This window comes from Furipterus horrens, unplaced genomic scaffold (genome assembly GCF_987537825.1).
Source record: "Furipterus horrens unplaced genomic scaffold, mFurHor1.1.pri manual_scaffold_7, whole genome shotgun sequence".
Taxonomy (NCBI): Eukaryota; Metazoa; Chordata; class Mammalia; order Chiroptera; family Furipteridae; genus Furipterus; species Furipterus horrens.
The window spans coordinates 94,839,424-94,858,434 of record NW_028327177.1 but is presented as its reverse complement, the minus strand read 5'-3'; the positions used below and the strand labels follow the sequence as shown (position 1 = coordinate 94,858,434).

The 19,011-nt window shown below is 40.1% G+C and overlaps 1 protein-coding gene across 3 annotated transcripts in view; it reads right to left on the bottom strand.

Moving 5' to 3' along the window:
• ERC2 (ELKS/RAB6-interacting/CAST family member 2) overlaps positions 1-19,011 on the bottom strand; it is a 926,792-nt gene that overhangs the window by 534,933 nt on the left and 372,848 nt on the right. For all 3 annotated transcript variants that reach the window (XR_016512310.1, XM_090282950.1, XM_090282949.1), the window contains exon 6: positions 6,163-6,330. Coding sequence is in view for 2 of the 3 variants with exons in the window: in XM_090282950.1 (XP_090139076.1) it covers positions 6,163-6,330 (168 nt within the window). In the remaining variant the exon portion in view is untranslated. The remainder of the gene's footprint in view (positions 1-6,162; positions 6,331-19,011) is intronic.

Genomic DNA, 19,011 nt, shown 5'->3' with positions numbered 1-19,011 from the left:
TATCTAAAGGCAGGGAGCTGAAAGACCCAAGATGAGCAGAGCAGTCCATACACAGCAGTATAGACAAGGGTTTGGTCTGGACAATTACTTGTTTGGGGCGGAGGGGCAGAGGTGTCTCTTTGGTACATTGTAGGATGTTCAGCAGCATCCCTGGAGTTTGCCCACTGGATACTTGTAGCAATTCCCCAGCTCTAACAATTAAAAATATCTCCAGACATTGTCAAAAATTCCTGGGAAAGAGGTGGTGGGTCGTAAAGTGTCCCCTGGTTGAGAACCACTGTCTTAGAGGCAGGGCCACCCTGGTTAAGCTCAACCCGGAGATGCACCCCAGTCCCTGCTTTCAGAGACAGTGGGAGCTCATCTATAGCAAGGTCAGACATCAGGCAACCAGCTCACTGCAAAGTGGAGCAGCTACCCAGATGGCGTGAGCAGTCTCCTGAATCATGAGTTCATGGGTGAATCGTGTAGGAAACCTACTTAGGTTTCTCAAGTCATCTTTTGAGGTCTCAGTCCTTTAAGTCAACAATCAAAACAAACTGAAACTACTGTGACAGCAAAAACAATGCAACCCTTTGAAAACGAGACAGCAAAACAATGTAATGGCTTAAAACAGTACAGGCAGAATATTGGCGGGGGGGGTCGGGGGGGGGGGAAATAAATAGAAACTAAAGGTCACCATGATCTTTATTTTTTCTAAATATGGCTTTATATATATTTTTTAGTTCAGACTCAACATTGTATTTTATTAATTGTATTGCTTTCCTATTTTTTATCAAATTATTTAGTAAAGGCATCTTTGCTTGTTTGGTATTAAAAATAAACAGCCTTTAGATCAGCCTCAGGTATGTTGCTCAATTACAGTTGAGTTAATCTCTAAAAGTTAATGATCCCACTTGTAGAGGGCAGGATCATAAAGTAGAAAAACACCAGAACAATATGGTGATTAAGAAGGGCTCCATCCAGGGTCATCCCTGCCCTGTGACTCTTGGCAAATTACTCTCTAAATCACGACCTCCAGTTTTAAAAATAGGAATTATGATAGTACCTATATATCATTAGGTTTGTTCTACAGAGTCATAACCTAAGGATGCAAAGCCTTAGTACAGTGTCTGGTTTATAGTAAGGGCTCAATCAATAGCAGATAATCCTTTTGTTATAAAAATTATATTTGCATGTTCACAATTGGAAATGACCATGGATAATTAGCACCATCATTGTATCACACTTAGAAGTGAGAAATGGAGGAGGAAGCATCCTCTTTGCAGAACAAGCCAGTATTCTTGATAAATGATATTTTCTTTCTTTTTTCTTTTTTTTTTTTATTAAAAAGGAAAATGAAGGAAGAGGGGCCAAGTGCCCTTACTCAAGGCTTTATCCCTTTTTATCTTCCCAGTGCAATGGAACCAAAGCTGGGGGTATTAGACGTGGATAGATCAACAGTCACTTCCTCACCTGGGTTTTGGTATTCATTGGATATTTCCCTCTTGCAACCTACACAGAGCATACTGTCCTGGGAATGAGTAGGTTTGACATTTCACTGGGGCAAGTGAGTCTTCTCAGAACCAACAATATTCTTGGGCCAAGAGTAGATCTGAGTGATTTCCCTTCTCCCAAGTTCTCATTCATTCAGAATTTGCTGATATGTATTCACCCAATGCATATTAATTGAGGACCATCACCTGCCAAGAATTTTGCAAGGAGCTGGAAGTATCTTGATGATCACAGTTGGGGTACTCAAGGAACTTAGCCCTGGGAGGGAAGCCAACATTCACTAAAAGGATGCATCATTTCAGACTGGGCCAGGAAGAGTTTCTTGGAGACTGTAAGACCTCTCTCAGCCTGCAGTGTCAGCAAAGACTTCCCTGAGTAAAGTGGCACAGAACTGAAGCTTAGAACTGCATTTCTGAGATTCCTTCTAGAAAGGGACTGGTTAGATCCTGCCCGGAGAGATATTTGTGTAAAATCTGGAGCTCTGTCTCAGTACTTTGAATGCTGACCAACAGCATGATGTCAGGGCAGAGAGAAAAGGGTAAGACGGCAGCCATCAGCAAAGAAGACATCTGACCAGACAGGTTATAAGATCTTGGCACTGCCTGCCTTTCCTTGGTCTCCCAGAACTGTCCTGGTTCTTAATCATTCCCCTAATTTGGTTCTACTGGCCAGATACTGGAGCTCTGGAAAGCCTTGCAATAAATTCCCTTTTGCTTAAGGTAGCCAGAATTAGCTTCTGCTTGTTTGCATTCATCAAGCTGTTTGCTTCTGGTTACATGCCACATTGCTTTCCACCAAACATATATTTAGGATTATGCATGTCTATCTCCCCAACCAGACTGTCAGCTGCTTGAGAACTGGACAATGTCTTACTTCTCTTTGAACCTCCAGTACCCAGAGAAGTGACTGACACATAGGAAACAGTCAGTAATGCGAAATGAATATGACTCTGCACATGCTCAAAAAATTAGGAGGTTTGCCAGTAATAAATACAAAAGTTCAACTGGATGTTTAAACACTGAGAAAGAGATTGATTGAGTCAAAAAGTCCTTCATATCTTACGTCAATTTTACACTAATGTGGAACTCTCTGTGTTTTGTAGTCATCTTCTCAGATATTACTTTTTTAAATCAACTTCATAAAGAAGCCCAGTATGTTAATAACCAGAGTTCTGTAGCATCCTTACCTCTGAACATACAGTCATTCAGAATTTTCACTACCACACTTCCAAATGGGTAGAAAAATGCTGCTGAAGTGGGCAGGTCCATAGCATCACTCCCGGAGCCACCTCCACTCACCTTTCCCTGCCCTTTGCAACCTTCAGGGCAATCCATGAAGCCCGGGAGAGAGCTAGTGAACTTGGCTTCCAGAGGAATCACCATCTGTTTTTCTACCCCTAATAAATAAAGTGCCTCAGCTCTATAAATTCACCGTGCTTGTGGAACTGCAACCTAGAATGAAAATGAATATTGAATTTTTGTCCAGTTTAATGGCTTTTTAAAAAATATCTCAGGTAGTAAGTTTATGCTACAAATATCTTTGGGCTGCGTAACAGAATTTTATCTGGTTCAAATAATACTACCATGTCCTTAAGCCCTGGGCATTATACACTTTCCAAATGTACAATGTCGTCGAGGTTTTATGACATTTCCTACAAAAATGACTCAATAATCAGGTAGCACTTCATCAACTGCAATTTGAATTCAGGTATCGGAGCAGAATGATATGCCTGCAGCGGGAAAACTGTGCCGCTCCTCTGACTTCAGTATCACAGCCACAAGGGGATAGTCCATTAAATGATTTTCATCCATGTACATTTTTGTCCCCTAATAAAAAACTTCCATATCTTGGATTATGGAGTAGAGTAAAAAATATAGTGGTAGGTGCAAAAACCCATTCTTGATGATTTCTGTTTTCCTAGAAAAGCTTAATCAGAGATATTCTGCCACATTTGAGGGGGAGTTCTCCATTTATTCAACTTCACTTCCTTTTTCATGTAGCAAAATGGTTAAAGCATCAGATCTGTGCCTGCTGCCCAAACATGTGACCTGTCCACATGGCTTATGGAGGACACAAGACTTATGAGACCCAGGGCTCTGAAGGCAAAGCTGACAGATATGAGGTGCAAGTCTAGCCTCTACAGGTTAAACATGGCTATGAAAAGAGTATACCCAGTTCTACTGGCATCAAAACACAGTGCTGGTTGCCAAAGAGTCTATGAGAAATGAATATTAAATAATACTCCACCTCCGACATTGACATAAGTTCATTATTCTTCTACGTCAACCCACCCTAAACCAAAGCTTATGCTGTTCCAATCCAGGACTGCTCTAAAACAGCCAATTATGCTGAATTTAGACAATACTTTAAGGAGTATTCAGTCCCAAAGACAATGTTTCATGGGCCTATTAGCTTCTGTATCATTTCCACATTTTGAGTTGCTTACTGAACACTGTGCATCACTTTACAGATTGTTTCTCTTTCATTGCAGTTATAACAGAAGTCCTGCCCTTTTGCTACATTGCCAGCAGTTTTATTTCCTCCCCAAATGTATTGGTAAACATTCATTGAAAAAAAACTCAAAGCAGAACAATCTCTCCCAAATATACATGAAATATTTCCAAACTCATTATATACATGATTTAAATAACATGGACAACAAGATGGAGATTTGCTGTGGGAGAAGGGTGGGGTGGGACTGGGTAGAGCAACAGGAGAAAATGGGGCAACCATAATAGAATAATTAAAAAATAAATAAATAAAAATTTAAAAATATATAAATAAATTTTAAAAAATAAGTGGAATTTTGAATTTTATAAAATAAGTGGACTTGTGACCATGTTGCTGCAAGGAGCCATGATGTGTAACTGACTTTGTTCTAGGACTTTCAAACTGGTTTCTTAACTTTTGATTCTGTCTCTGGAGAAAAGTATAAAAGTTGACAAAATATGCGCATCAGTAAAAGTGGCTTTTTGTCACTCAGGCATGGGAAGTTCCTTCCCACAATCTTTACTGAGATTACATCTGTCACTTATTTCTCAAGAATGGGAGTGTTTCATCTTATGTCTCAGTAAAACAAACAACTGTGATATTCTTCCTCATTCACTCCCACACATGGTGTCACCACCAGAAAACTCAAGTTCCAAAGGAAACAAGGCTTATTCTCTTCATCTGCAATAACCATTTTATTCTATTTTCCCAAAGATAAAAAGAAAACTTCTATCTAGATTGTATGACCTTGGGCAAGCCTATCATAAGCCTCAGTATCCCTCAGTTTCTTGGGGTTAATAATTGTACCTGCCTCACAAGGTTATAATCAAGAGTAAGTAAAGAGTGCATGTGATGAGCATCGCAGAGTATCCAGCATACAGTATTCAATATTAATAAGTTCAATACATGTCAGTGTTTGTCATCATTCTCTGCTTGGTATTTAAATGAAAAGACTTCTTTGGTATCCTCCATACATTTTCTAAGAACTTTCACTTATCTGTTTCCTCTGTTAGTCCCACCTGCCCTAGGGAGCCCCTGATTCAAGGGTCCTCAGTCTTCTCTTCCCAGCTCCTCTCTAGTTATCTATACCAATGAGCTGGAACTTCAAAGGGTGGGGGAGTCCAATGACCAGGGACTTGTCTGCAAAGATCTTGCCCAAAATGAATTAAGAATATGATCCGTCTGCTCGCCAATATCCTGAGAGCGAAGATGGAAGCCACCTGGGATGGGGACAGCTTCGTGGGTGTGAAACCTGTGTAGCTGCACAGAGCCCACACTTGGAAGGACCCTGTGCCTGGTTAATGCTCTGCTGTTAACCTGTCCTAAAATTCACCATAAAGTGAGAAAAAAGTGGCCCCACATTCTGATTTGGGACAAGGCCCTCAAAATTACACAGCTGGTTGTGACTGGAGAGTTTTGATTAATTTGGCTTTAGGTTAGAAGGATTGCTCTAGCTTCTCTTCTAGGAATAGGTGGTAGGAAAGGTAAGGGTAGAGCAGAAAAAAACAGCTAGGATGCTGTTGACACAAACAAGGTGAGAGAAGATGGTGGCAACTGACACCAGGAGAGGAGGCCAATTATGGTATATTCCATTTGCAGCTGCAGCGCGGTCACCGGCAATGTGCCTGTCCTTGGCAGTGTCCTTGTCAGCCGGCTCCTGCTGCCACCACTGGTTCCCATCCAGTTTCTATGCTGGCTCTCTGTTAATCTGAGAACCTATGCTTTACAATACATTTTCTCAAAACTGAGCAGGTGTTGGTTTCTCTTCTTGTCTACCCTTTTCCTTGGGAAAGGCAGGGGACCCTATGGTCCCACCTAAACTGTATACAGTAGCAAATGGGATTTCCCCAAAAGAAAAAAGGAAAGATTAACTTTTTGGACATTTTATTATTTTAGACATATCTAAATTTGTACAATTATCTCTATGCATAAGCTCTCAAATGAAAAAAAATCATCTTATTTATTTTCAGATAATCAAATAGAAAATTCAATAGGCTGTGCTAAAAATGACATGATACAACCACAAGCAAGTTTGATACTAATAAGTTAAACGTTTATATTTCTTAAACGAAAATTCTTTAATAATAATTTCTTCTTTCAACATGCTCAAAATGTCTCTGAAGTGACAAAAGTATCGATGATACCAATTCCCAACCTACAGGGTTTCTGCCAGCTACTCACCTTTTTCTGAAGAACATTGATTTTTCTTTCCTTCACTTCTAACATATCCTTCATGTCACGGATCTCTCCAGCCAGCGTCCCCTTCTCCTCTGTGAGGTCCTGCAGCTGTTTTGTTTTTTTATTGAGAAAAGATTCTTTCTCTTCCAGTCGTAATCTCAGTGCATCTACCTGAAATCGGGAAGAAAAAAGAAGGTAGTAGTTTTATACTGAGGTCAGCAGTAACCACCAGGTAAGCCGTGGGAGCAGGTGGGCAGCAGCAGGCCTTCTGAGCACAGCAGCCGCACCACTGCTCACTGGCACTACCTGCCATGCCTTTAACAGCCTGTGTCAATGTAAAGTCCTGTTGCATCTGTATCTGATCAGTGACACATTTTAAAATACAAGTTATTTATGAACTCAGACATTATGAAATAGTAGTGCATCTCCATATTGTGAAACTATAAGCCGGGAAACAAAGTGCTCGGTGAGGGCACAGCACTGCCCACTCTGCAGCCCCCTCCAGAATGAGGAGAACACAACGAGCTGCACTGCGGACATCTGGAAGAACAAGGCTGATGGGTAGCGAAACACTCTTAAATTATAAAAATAATTATAAAATTATTAAATGTTGCCAAGAGGAGGTAAATGCTGCTAGAGAAGAAAGGTGGAAATGACACCCATTCCCCAGCTCTATGAAAGACTACTTTCCAAATAATAAAAAAAAAAGAAAGACAAAGCATACAAAAAATGCCTATTTTTACCTTACCTCAAAAATTAGATTATTACAATTCCTGCTTTTCATATGTCAGTAATAAAATGAGGAAACCTGTGTTTTATTCTTTTCCAAAGACAACATGTACAAAAAATCATATCGGTGATATGGGGTGCTACGGTGATGGAAGACTTGAGTCCTCATGCTCCATACCAGGAATTTGACAGATAGTAGCTTTATCAACAACCAGGAAGTAGTGACACAAGCTTGCTATTTAGAGATATCAGAATAACCAGGCAAAAGAGTTAAAACTGTCTTGGGGAAAAAGAAATGGGATAGGAATAAATAAGGGACTGCTGCCTCTCATAGCACATTTTGCTCATTTTACTATAAAGCAAGTACAATTTGGATGAAGGGGGGGGAAGCAGGAATGCCATAATAAGCCACAATAAATAAACATGTAAATACTATGAGGACATAAAGTCAAAACGTTTAACATGGAGCAATGAAAAGGTTTCATGTGGGTTTTAGGCTGGGTTCTGCTTCTATCTAGTTGTGAGAATCAAACAAAACAACTCACTTCCCCCCGCACAGCGTTTCAGCTTCAGTTTCCTCCTTCATAAAACAAACAGGTTGAAACAGAGTGCCTGACATTTTATGATTTTAAAGGTATTTATTTTTTATTTTAACTTTTCAAGAGAGGGTAAGGGAGGAAGAAAGAGAGGGAGAGAAACATTGATTGGCCACCTTTCATAGGAAACCCCACTGGGGACCAAACCAGCAACCCAGGCATGTGCCCTGACTGGGTATCTAACTTTTGGTTTGTGAGATGATGCCCAACCAACTGAACCACACTGGCCAGGGCACATTTTATGATTTTAAAGACAGGAATCAGTCTTAGTAGAATACACCACACAAAGATGCTGATATTAGAGCTAAAACAGTTTTGGAAAATGGTATCAAAGTTGTGTTTCTACAGGTTAAAGGTGATGAGGAGGTGGGTGAGTAGTTTTCCGAGTCTCTGTCCCTGAGAAGAGGATGAAACTGGGAGGTTCCAGCAAGAGACAGGTTGACAACAAGTGCTTGAAGCCCAGTTGGCAGATTGACCCTGAATGCATTATGGGAGAGGATGAACATTCTGTGAATGCAGAGAGTGAGAACTGCAGATTCTTCACACAACTGATACCTGTGCCTCTTCTCGCATAATGACCATAGAGATCTAGGGGCTGGGAAGGTGAAGGAGATGCTCTTGTTCTGGGGATCTTCCCCTTCCTAAATGAAACTTGATTCCAGTTGCACTAAAGTATAAACATAAAGATTTTCATCACATCATAAAAGTCCTAGAGGAAAAAATAGGCAGTAAAATTTCAGCTATTCCATGCTGCAATATTTTCACCAATATATCTCCTAGGGCAAGGGAAATACAGGAAAGAATAAACAAATGGGACTACATCAAACTAAGAAGTTTCTGCTTGGCTAAGGAAAACATCATCAAAATTAAAAAGGAACCAACTGTATGGAAAAACATATTTGTCAATGATACCTCGGACAAAGGTTTGATCTCCAAGAGATATAAAGAACTCATACAACTCAACACCAGGAAGACAAACAATACAACTAAAAAATGGGCAAAGGACCTGAACAGACACTTCTCCAAGGAGGACATACAAAGGGCCAACAGACATATGAAAGGATGTTCAACATCACTAGCCATCAGAGAGATGCAAATTAAAACCACAATGAGATACCATCTCACATGGGTCAGAATGGCCATCATAGACAAATCAACAAACAACAAGTGCTGGTGAGGATGTGGAGGAAAGGGAATCCTAGTGAACTGTTGGTGGGAATGCAGCCTGGTGCAACCGCTGTGGAAAATAGTGTGGAGTTTCCTCAGAAAACTAAAAATTGAACTGCTTTTTGATCCAGAGATTCCACTGCTGGATTATACCTGAAGAATCCTGAAACAACAATTCAAAAGAACCTATGCACCCCTATGTTCATAGCAGTGCTATTTACAATAGCCAAGGGCTAGAAACAGCCAAGTGCCCATCAGTAAATGAATGGATAAAAAACTGTGGTACATTTACACAATGGAATACTATGTAGCAGAAAGAAAGAAGGAACTTCTACCTTTTACGACAGCGTGGATAAAACTTGAGAGTACTATGCTAAGTGAAATAAGCCAGGTGGCGAAAGACAAATACTGTATGATCTCATCTGTAGGAGGAAACTAATGAACAGAACAAACAAGCAAAATAGAACCAGAGGCATAGAAACAAGGAACAGACTGACAGTGACCAGGGGGAGGGGAAGAAGGGAAGAAAGAAGGGGAAGGATCTAGTCAAGGAACATGTATAAATGACCCATTGACATGGACAACAGGGTGGGGATTGACTTTGGGAGTGGGGGCAGGGCTGGGTGTGGGTAGGGCATGGGAGAACAATAGGAGAAAATTGGGGTAACTGTAATAGAAGAACAGTAAAAGAAAAAAAGAAGATATATTGTCAGTGATGGAAAAAATATGTGCACACACACACACACACACACACACACATATATATATATATACACATACGACCCTGGCTGGTTTGGCTCAGTGGATTGAGCATCGGCCTGCGAGCTAAGTGTCGCTGGTTCGATCTTCCAGTCAGGGCACATCAGAGAAGGAAAACTCTGACTCCAAAAAACCTCCGCTGCCTTGCGGCATACCTCTTCAGGGGAAAGGCTAAGGGAGTAAACCCCGACAGAAAATCCGGAGCCGGAGTCCCTAAGGCGGTTTGACGTTGTGGTCAACACCGGCAACTCCTGCGGCGCACCTGAAGCCAAGCTGTATTGACTCCGTCTTTCCCTTGGACCCTTCAGCTGCGAAGAGAGGGGGGTCTGCTACATGGGCAACAGCAGACCCTCCATATCACCCTGCCCAGGCTCTGTAGCTTCAGCTTCACTGGAGAGGACACTCCAGCGTCATCGCAAGATGTCGATTCAACACGGGAGGAGACAGATACCGTGTCACTCCCGAGTCGGACTGCACAGCCATTCTCGGCAGTGCAGATAGACTCAAGAAGCTACACCATCGTCTCTCGAGACGGACGGCTGCCGACGACGATATACATACACTTTTTTTTAACCACAGACAATGAAAATCTCAAGACAGGTATTGATGTTATTTCCAGATTGGTAGGTGAAGATAATTTTAAAGAAAGGCCACTTGAGAATCCTTTTTTTAAAATTTTTTTTTAATTTTTCTACCACAGTGCGCTAGGGTTCCTTTTTCTCCATATCCTTGCCAGCACTTGTTGTTTATTGATTTGTCAATAATGGCCCTTCTGACCCGTGTGAGGTAGTATCTCATTGTGGTTTTAATTTGCATTTCTCTGATGGCTAGTGATGTTGAACATCCTTTCATGTGCCTATGGGCCCTCTGTATGTCCTCCTTGGAGAAGTGTCTGTTCAGGTCCTTTGCCCATTTTTTAGTTGGATTGTCTTACTGGTGTTGAGTTGTATGAGTTCTTTATATCTCTTGGAGATCAAACCCTTGTCCGAGGTATCATTGACAAATATGTTTTCCCATACAGTTGGTTTCTTTTAATTTCATAATGTTTTCTTTAGCCTGGCAGAAGCTTTTTTATTTGATGTGGTCCCATTCGTTTATCCTTTATTTCCCTTGCCCTAGAGCAGTGGTTTTAAACCTGTGGGTCGCGGCCCCTTTGGGGGTCGAACGACCCTTTCACAGGGGTCGCCTAAGACCATCGGAAAACATATATAATCACATATTGTTTTTGTGATTAATCACTATCCTTTAGTTATGGTTGGGGGTCACCACAACATGAGGAACTGTATTAAAGGGTCACAGCATTAGGAAGGTTGAGAACCACTGCCCTGGATATATCTGTGAAAATATTGCTGCATGGGTTAGTTTGAGCACTCCAAATTATAAAGTGGTTATAAGGGGTTACACTTAATTGTGGAGGTTTGCACACAGGCTGACTAGGACTCAGTGTGAATCTGAGAAGAAACTGTGGTCCTATTAGCCTCCCATTCTAGCTATCAAAAATGGGCGGTCTCTACTTGGACTAAAGTAAATACCAAATATCCAAAAACATGATGTAAATAAATTATAGTATGGGAGGCAGTGAGTGCTGTTGAAGAGAGCATAGAAAAAAAGACTCTGTTTTGATGAATAACACACTTAACATTTGCAACGCCTTCTCACTGTGCATGATCTATCAGTACCCAGCTGCATCTTTCTGAGCCCAGAAGAAACACAATGCAACCCTGGCTGTAAGAACATTTCTCAAGGAATGAAATAGAGTGCAAGGATGGTCATGATCAACACTCTACTTGTAACAGCCAACCTCTACATGGCAGGAGGGATTCTGTGCCAGCTGGGGTCTTCTGCTCATGAGTTTATTTTCCAAGCACCCAAAAACTTGTACTTAGCTTCAAAGGAATTTGAATCGTACCTGTCAACTGCCTTCACTCTATCTTTACAGCTTTGCACAGTCTCCTATAATCAAAAAACAAAGCTTAAGGGACTTTTTTTAAGGCAAAACTTTGACCTGAACTGCATCCAATTCTCAACCAACATTAGCCCAGTTTGCAGTAAGCAAGTATGACATCATTTCTAAAGTCAAATTTTAACTTCCAGATGGTGCAAAACCACAAGCAGGCGCACAGGCCTTCTGATGAACAGAAGTTTAAATGCAGGGAAGATCAGACAAGAAAAAATAAAGTCTATTAAAAATTAGAATATGTAGTTTCAAACTGGGTATCAATGAGTAGGATTAAAGTTCCCCTCATTAATACTTGGACTTCAATCAACAGTGTACATCATTTTAAAAAGACTCAGAAAAGCCTTGAAGTTTAGATTATATTACAACATCAGGTAGAGACATAAAAGTTAAAATGTTTGAGAATATGAAATACTTTCCTTTGCCTCTTCACTCAACACCAAATAATTTTAAGAGCCCTTGACTCTCTCTCTTAAACTTTGGCAGTTGACTCAATAATAAAACTTGGCAAAGCAAAAAGCACTATCATTTCCCAGAAAAACAAAAGAAAATTAGAACTATATGATATAGTCAGTGCATAAAGACCCATAGGTTGAGTTTCCAATTTTTACATATGACTCAACTGCATGGGAACTAGTCACCTAATGTTAAAACTAGGACAATCTTTTCATTTTAGGTAAATTACTCATTTCCTTCTGATCCAGTTATGTGTGTGTTTGTGTGTGTGTGTGCACGCGCATGCATTTAAGAGCATATAACATATGAAAACTTAACCTTTTATCTGGCAGTATAAAACATGAAACATTTGTTATCACTTCAGTTCCAGGTAATAACTTGAAAGAAAAGGACCGTGGCAATGAAATTGGCAAAAAATTGCCAAAATCAGAGTGAAACATTATTAATCTTCATGTCAGCACCCAGGAATTATAACCAGTTCCAATGGTGAGGTATGTTTGTAGAAGTTCTATACATAAGCCTCCTGACCTTTCTGCCATATTTTACATGGGCCTTCAGAAACGGTTTTAATGTTGTGACAAAACACTAAGTGCTACTTGATGTGCCATAAATAATTTTTTTAAATCAAACGGCTCATTTCAATGTTAAAATGACTACAGCAACACTTGAGGAAAAAAGAAACACTTGAGAGAGAAAAAGAGGCCACTTGAAATTTTTCACAGATTAAATACTACTTACTTGACAACGCTTTGGGAATTGAATAAACATAGTATCACAAAGGACAACTTTAAAAGAAAATGAAACTGGAACACTTACAAAAGCTCCCAATATAGTTTTATTTCACATTCAGAGTTTTGTTTGTTTGTTTTTCCTAATAGTAGACTTAGGTTAAGGGTATATTTGAATTTGATTCAACTTGCAATCATTCAAATGGGGAGACAGTTTTAAAGTTGGAAGTATAAAAAATGTACACAACCTCCAAAGACACAAACACTAAAAATAAACTAAAATATAAAATTTGCTGTGGTAGTAACCACTACTTCTCACTCACATCTAATTTTCCTTTCCTTCCTGAACACAGGGAAGTACTCCCTTGCGGGAAGAGGGGGCCATCTGTTTTATTCATGAAACATAAACAGAAGTGACATCCATCACTTCCTGTCCATGCCCCCTGCAACTCCTCCCCTTCTGCAGAGATCTTGGAAGCTACAAAAGGCAGAACCTCCCTAAATCTGGATCCTCAAGAGATCACAAGAAGGGGGAACAGCCCGCACCTTCCGATCACCAATCCCCAACCCCCAACATGGGTTGGACTTACAGTACAATGTATTAAACTACTCAAATTACTATAATAATTTCCCTGTTTTAGCTAAGACATGAGCACCTTAAAACTGAAAATATTGGTATGTCTTTAAGATTACCATAAGCCTAAAAGAAATAGTGCCATTGCGCCTCCCTCTACCCCTTGTATGTATAGGATCTCAAAACCTACTTTCCCCTCTTTTCACCCCAAAGGCAAAGAGAGGGGAAATGATAGAGAGCCAAGGGCATAGCTAAAAGGAAAAGGTAGCAGAACCCTGGGGAATGGACTCATAGGTTAAAGATCAAGACCTTGGGGAGAAGAAAGAGATTAAAGAAGAAGAATTCCCTTAAACTCACTGGCTTAAACTCGTTTGTATAGATAAGTGGTTCAACTATACAACTCCGTTTTTGCAAAAGTCTGTGCATTACAAACACATTGTTCAAGTAATTCATGACAATGGCCATGGACTTACCCACAGGCCTTCCAAATGTTGGGAACAAAACTAAGGCATTATAAAAATTAAGGCAAAATGAGGAAAATAATGGTACCTCCTTCATCAAATTATTTTGGGGATTAAATTGAATAACATGTAATACACTTAGCACAGTGCCTGGCACCAAGAAACACTCAATAAATTTTTTCTATTGTTCTTGTATTTTTTATTCTGCTTTCCACAGCTTCTAAGCCAGTGATTTATATACTGTAGGAATGCAATAAAGGTGGCTAATCAACAGCCCTCAGGAAAGTGGAGAACCAGCAAATAAGGTTTTGTGCTCTAACATGTACCTAGGTGTTACATTGTCTGTCATTTACTTTAAATTATTTCATCATAGCCTGCATGATATGTGTGTCTGTGGAGGGGTGTCTGAGTGGGTGGGTGGATGGGTGTATTTCCCAACAGGGAATAAATCCTCCGGGGTAGTTCATTAACCCACAAAAGACTTTAATTAAAAGCTGACATGCCAGAGTCAGCTACCAAAAGTGCCTTCGTAGTCTCTATATTGATGAACACCTGAAATTTGGTCAATTAACATAATTGACGTGAGGAGTGATTTTTCTTTGGTGAAGTGAGCGGTGTTTGAGACGCGTGGATTACCTAGAAATGTTGTACAGACACTTTCGCTCTTCCAGGAACAAGATTTAAGATGGTGGGTCCCATGGAAATATGATGCAAGCCACATCTATAATTTAAACTTTTCTATAGCCACGTTAAAAAGTTTTTAAAAAGTAAAATTAAGTTTAATAATATATTCAATCTAAGCTACTATATCCAAATGTTATTACTTAAGATGTAATAAATATGAAAAAAATAATGACATTTTATTTTGTATTGTCTTCAAAATCCTGCATTTATTTTGCACTTTCGCCATATCTCAATTAGAACTAGCCATATCTCAATTAGAACCAGCCATAGCTTATGGCTACCATAGATATATGTGCTTATTAGTGAAAATGTTGATGTGTGTGTTTGTGTGCAGGTCCATCCACGCCTAGTAAGCCCAAAAGTTTCAATCATTACATTTCGATCTCCTCTACATGTAGGGAGGATTCTGGCCGAACAGCAAACAAGGTTGTCAGAGCCCAACCTTGGGAAATATCACCACACTGGTCTAATGTGAACCTTCTGTGGCCTCAAAAGACAGAACTAGAACTTCAAGAAGCACAGCTGAACAACTGTGATGTGACACCTGGAGACAAGGCCATGGGGCAGGAGTTCTAGAGCCTTCCCTTCTCTAACCATCAGAGACTACCATTCTCTACCAAAGAATACACACCACCTAAGTGTGTCATTTACCTAATTGGCTTAGTGATTCAGTGAGCATGAACTTTCTGGAGTCTTGTTGGAAATAATTCAGAATAATCATTGCTTTTTAAAAGTTCTTTCACAGTAATCTCTAATTATAGCAAAAGCTGCCTTTCAGGGAAAAACAAGTCCTTCAGTAGCTGTTCCATCAAAACTGTTCTGCAGATGAGGGTGTATACATCTCTTATCCTGGGCTTGGGCTATGTCCTTCTAGTCTTTGACATCTGCAGCTATTTCGATTTTAGATTTCTCTTCTCTGTAGGTACTCTTAGCTCCGGGAACTGGAATTGTCGACTTATTCATTCAACAAATATATAAAGAATTGATTCTGTGTCTAATCTAGAACGAAGTCTTTTAACAGGATCGTCAGGTCTGTGACTTATTGTACCATACATTGATGAAGTGGGGTAGGGTACAGCAAATTATTATGGCAATATCATTAGTAAACAAAATTTTTAGTATAAGAGGGAAGTAATACAAATATAAAATCTAAGAACTTATGTAAAATCCTTGTAAAAAGCTAGACTGGCAAAAGGCTAATTTTTAGATATATGTGCTTATTAGTAAAAATGTTTATGTATGTGTTTGTGTGCATATAAAATAATAGAATTCATGATTTAGTGAATATCTATCAAGTATTATAAATCAAACGTGTGCCAAGACTTTGGTATTCAACAAAATAGTTTATTATTATTATTTTTAGAGAGAGGGAAGAGAGGGAAAAATAGAGGAAGAGAAACATCGATCAGTTGCCTACCCCAACCAGGTACTGAACATGCAACCCACACACGTGCCCTTACTGAGAATCAAACCAGTGACCTTTTGCTTTGAGGGATGATACCCAATTAACTGAGCCACACCAGTAAGGGACTAAATAGTTTATTTAACTGATGCCTACTCTTTATTGTGCAATCTTGGAATACTAAATGTCTTTATGGATCTTTAAATAAGTTGTGCTTTTTATCTAATCCATTATATTCATTATAATTTTGGATTTTAATAAATTTTGATCTTAAAATAGCCTTTTAATACTAATAAGTATGAACAGATTATGTATTTTCTTTTTTAAAAGATTATTTTCTAGCTTTACCTATTATAAAGGTTTAGAAAAAAAATGACTAGTAGCAATGAGCACCCACGCCAAACACCCAAATTTTAGGTATGTTAAAAGAAGTGTAGAGGAGATCCAAGATGGCGGAGGAGTAAGTGGAAGCTACACTAACCTCCTCCCAGGACCAGTCTGGATTTACAACTTAATTTTGGAGAAATCATCTGGAATAACCAACGGAACACTAGCTGGAAAGAAGTCTTATAACCACGGAGAGACAGAAAAGGCCGCTACATCACAACGTGACCGGTAGGGAGTGCGGAGACGCGGAAGGGCTGGCTGGGCTCACACGGGTGGCTGCTGAAGGGACTGAGAAACAGCTCAGCAGCCGGGGATTCCCCCTGAGAAGGGCAGGGTCTAAACCCCCAGCTGGGCTTCCCAGCCTACAGCGACAGAGTGGAAAGTAAAATAGTATCAGCTGTGAAAAGCGAAAAGCCACAGGCTTTCTTGCTAGCCGGAGAGAAACAGCAGGAGAAAAAGAGCTCTTAAGTGGATCACATACGAAAATATTTTGGCCACCACTTACCCTGGGCTCAAGCAGAGGGAAGGCAGAGAGGACTGGAGACACTTGGGGAGAATTTGGCACGGTGGCTTTGAGGGGAGAACTGGAGGAGCAGCTGACTGGGTCCCAGTGCTGACTCATCCCCAGTACTGCGGGTAGACCATTCCCCTCCAAGTGGCGTCAGCCTGAGGGGAAGCAAAAGCCCTGCCTACAGGAATTAAGCTGCCACACCCACAGTTCTTAAGCCTGACAGCTAATCACAGATTGAATAGATTAACAATCAAAGAAGACAGACAACAGCAGTAGATCCCTGGAAGTCTCCAACAGGCTGCCTAGGGCCAGACTGGTACATGATCTGACGCCACCAGAGGCAGATCCAGGAAGTGCAGATCATTCCAAGAAGCACCAACAAACAATAGGAGTCAAAAAAAATGGGGAGACAGAGAAACAACCTCCCATCAAAAGGAAAGGTAGAATCCCCAGAAAGAGTGCTAAATGAAATAGAGGGGAGCCAACTATCAGATATGGAATTCAAAACATGGATTATGGAGAAGCTGAATGAGCTCAGCGGAAACTTCAAAGAACTCCAGAAAAACTACAAGGAACTCACAGAAAATTACGCGAGCATGAAAAAGGACATAGAAGCTATCAATAAGAGCCAGGAGGAAATGAAAAATACGATCTCTGAATTGAAGAACACAGTAGAAGGAATTAAAAGCAGGCTAGAGGAAGCAGAAGATCGGATCAGCGAGCTGGAGGACAACCTACACAAAAACTCCCAGACAATGCAACAAAATGAAAAAAGACTGAACAAGACTGAAGAGGTTCTAAGACAGCTGCAGGACAACATGAAACGTAATAATATCCGTATCATAGGAATTCCAGAAGGAGAAGAAGAAGAGCAAGGGATAGAAAACCTCTTTGAAAAACTAATGACAGAAAACTTTCCTAACATGACGAGAGAAAGAGTCACGCAAGTCCAGGAAGCACAGAGGGTCCCAATGAAGATGAACCCCAACAGGCCCACCTCAAGACACATCATAATTAAAATGGCAACATTCAAAGACAAAGAGAGGATCCTAAAAGCAGCAAGAGAAAAACAACTAATAACATACAAGGGTACTCCAATAAGGCTATCATCAGATTTCTCAGCAGAAACACTACAAGCCAGAAGGGAATGGCAAAAAGTATTCCAAGCAATGAAAAACAAAGGCCTACAACCTAGAATACTATACCCAGCAAAGCTCTCATTCATAATGGAGGGTGAAATAAGGAGCTTCCAAGACAAAAGAAGGCTAAAAGAATACATCTCCACCAAACCAGCAATGCAAGAGATGCTAAAAGGTCTGCTCTAAGAAGATAAAGAAATAGAGAGAGACAGAGAAGAACACGAGTACAAAGGGGAAAAATGACAATGAATAAGTACTTATCGGTAATAACCTTAAATGTAAATGGATTAAACGCTCCAATTAAAAGACATAGGGTAGCTGAATGGATTAGAAAGAATGACCCACATATATGCTGTCTACGATACCATAAAAGTCCTAGAGGAAAAAATAGGCAGGAAAATTTCAGATATCCCACGTAGCAACATTTTCACTGATATATCTCCTAAGGCAAGGGAAATAAAGGAAAGAATAAACAAATGGGACTACATCAAACTAAAAAGTTTCTGCTCAGCTAAAGAAAACATCAGCAAGATGAAAAGGAAACCAACCATATGGGAAAATATATTCGCCAATGACATCTCAGACAAGGGATTGATCTCCAAAATATATAAAGAACTCATACGACTCAACACCAAGAAGACAGACAACCCAATTAAAAAATGGGCAAAGGACCTGAACAAACACTTCTCCAAAGAAGACATACAGAGGGCCCATAGACATATGAAAATATGCTCAACATCACTAGCCATCAGAGAGATGCAAATAAAAACCACAATGAGATACCACCTCACACCAGTCAGAATGGCCATAATCAACAAATCAACAAACAACTTGTGCTGGAGAGGATGCGGAGAAACGGGAACCCTGGTGCATTGCTGGTGGGAATGCAGACTGGTGCAGCCACTATGGAAAACAGTTTGGAATTTCCTCAAAAAACTAAAAATGGAACTGCCTTTTGAACCAGCAATTCCATTACTGGGATTATATCCGAAAAATTCTGAAACACCAATTCAAAAGAACCTATGCACTCCAATGTTCATAGCAGCACTATTTACAATAGCCAAGTGCTGGAAACAACCTAAATGCCCATCTGTAGATGAGTGGATCAAAAAACTGTGGTACATTTACACAATGGAGTTCTATGTAGCAGAAAGAAAGAAGGAACTTCTACCATTTGCAACAACATGGATGGAACTAGAGAGAATTATGCTTAGCGAAATAAGCCAGGCAACGAAAGAAAAATACGTTATGCTGTCACCTATTACAGGAAACTAATGAACAACACAAACAAATGAGCAAAAT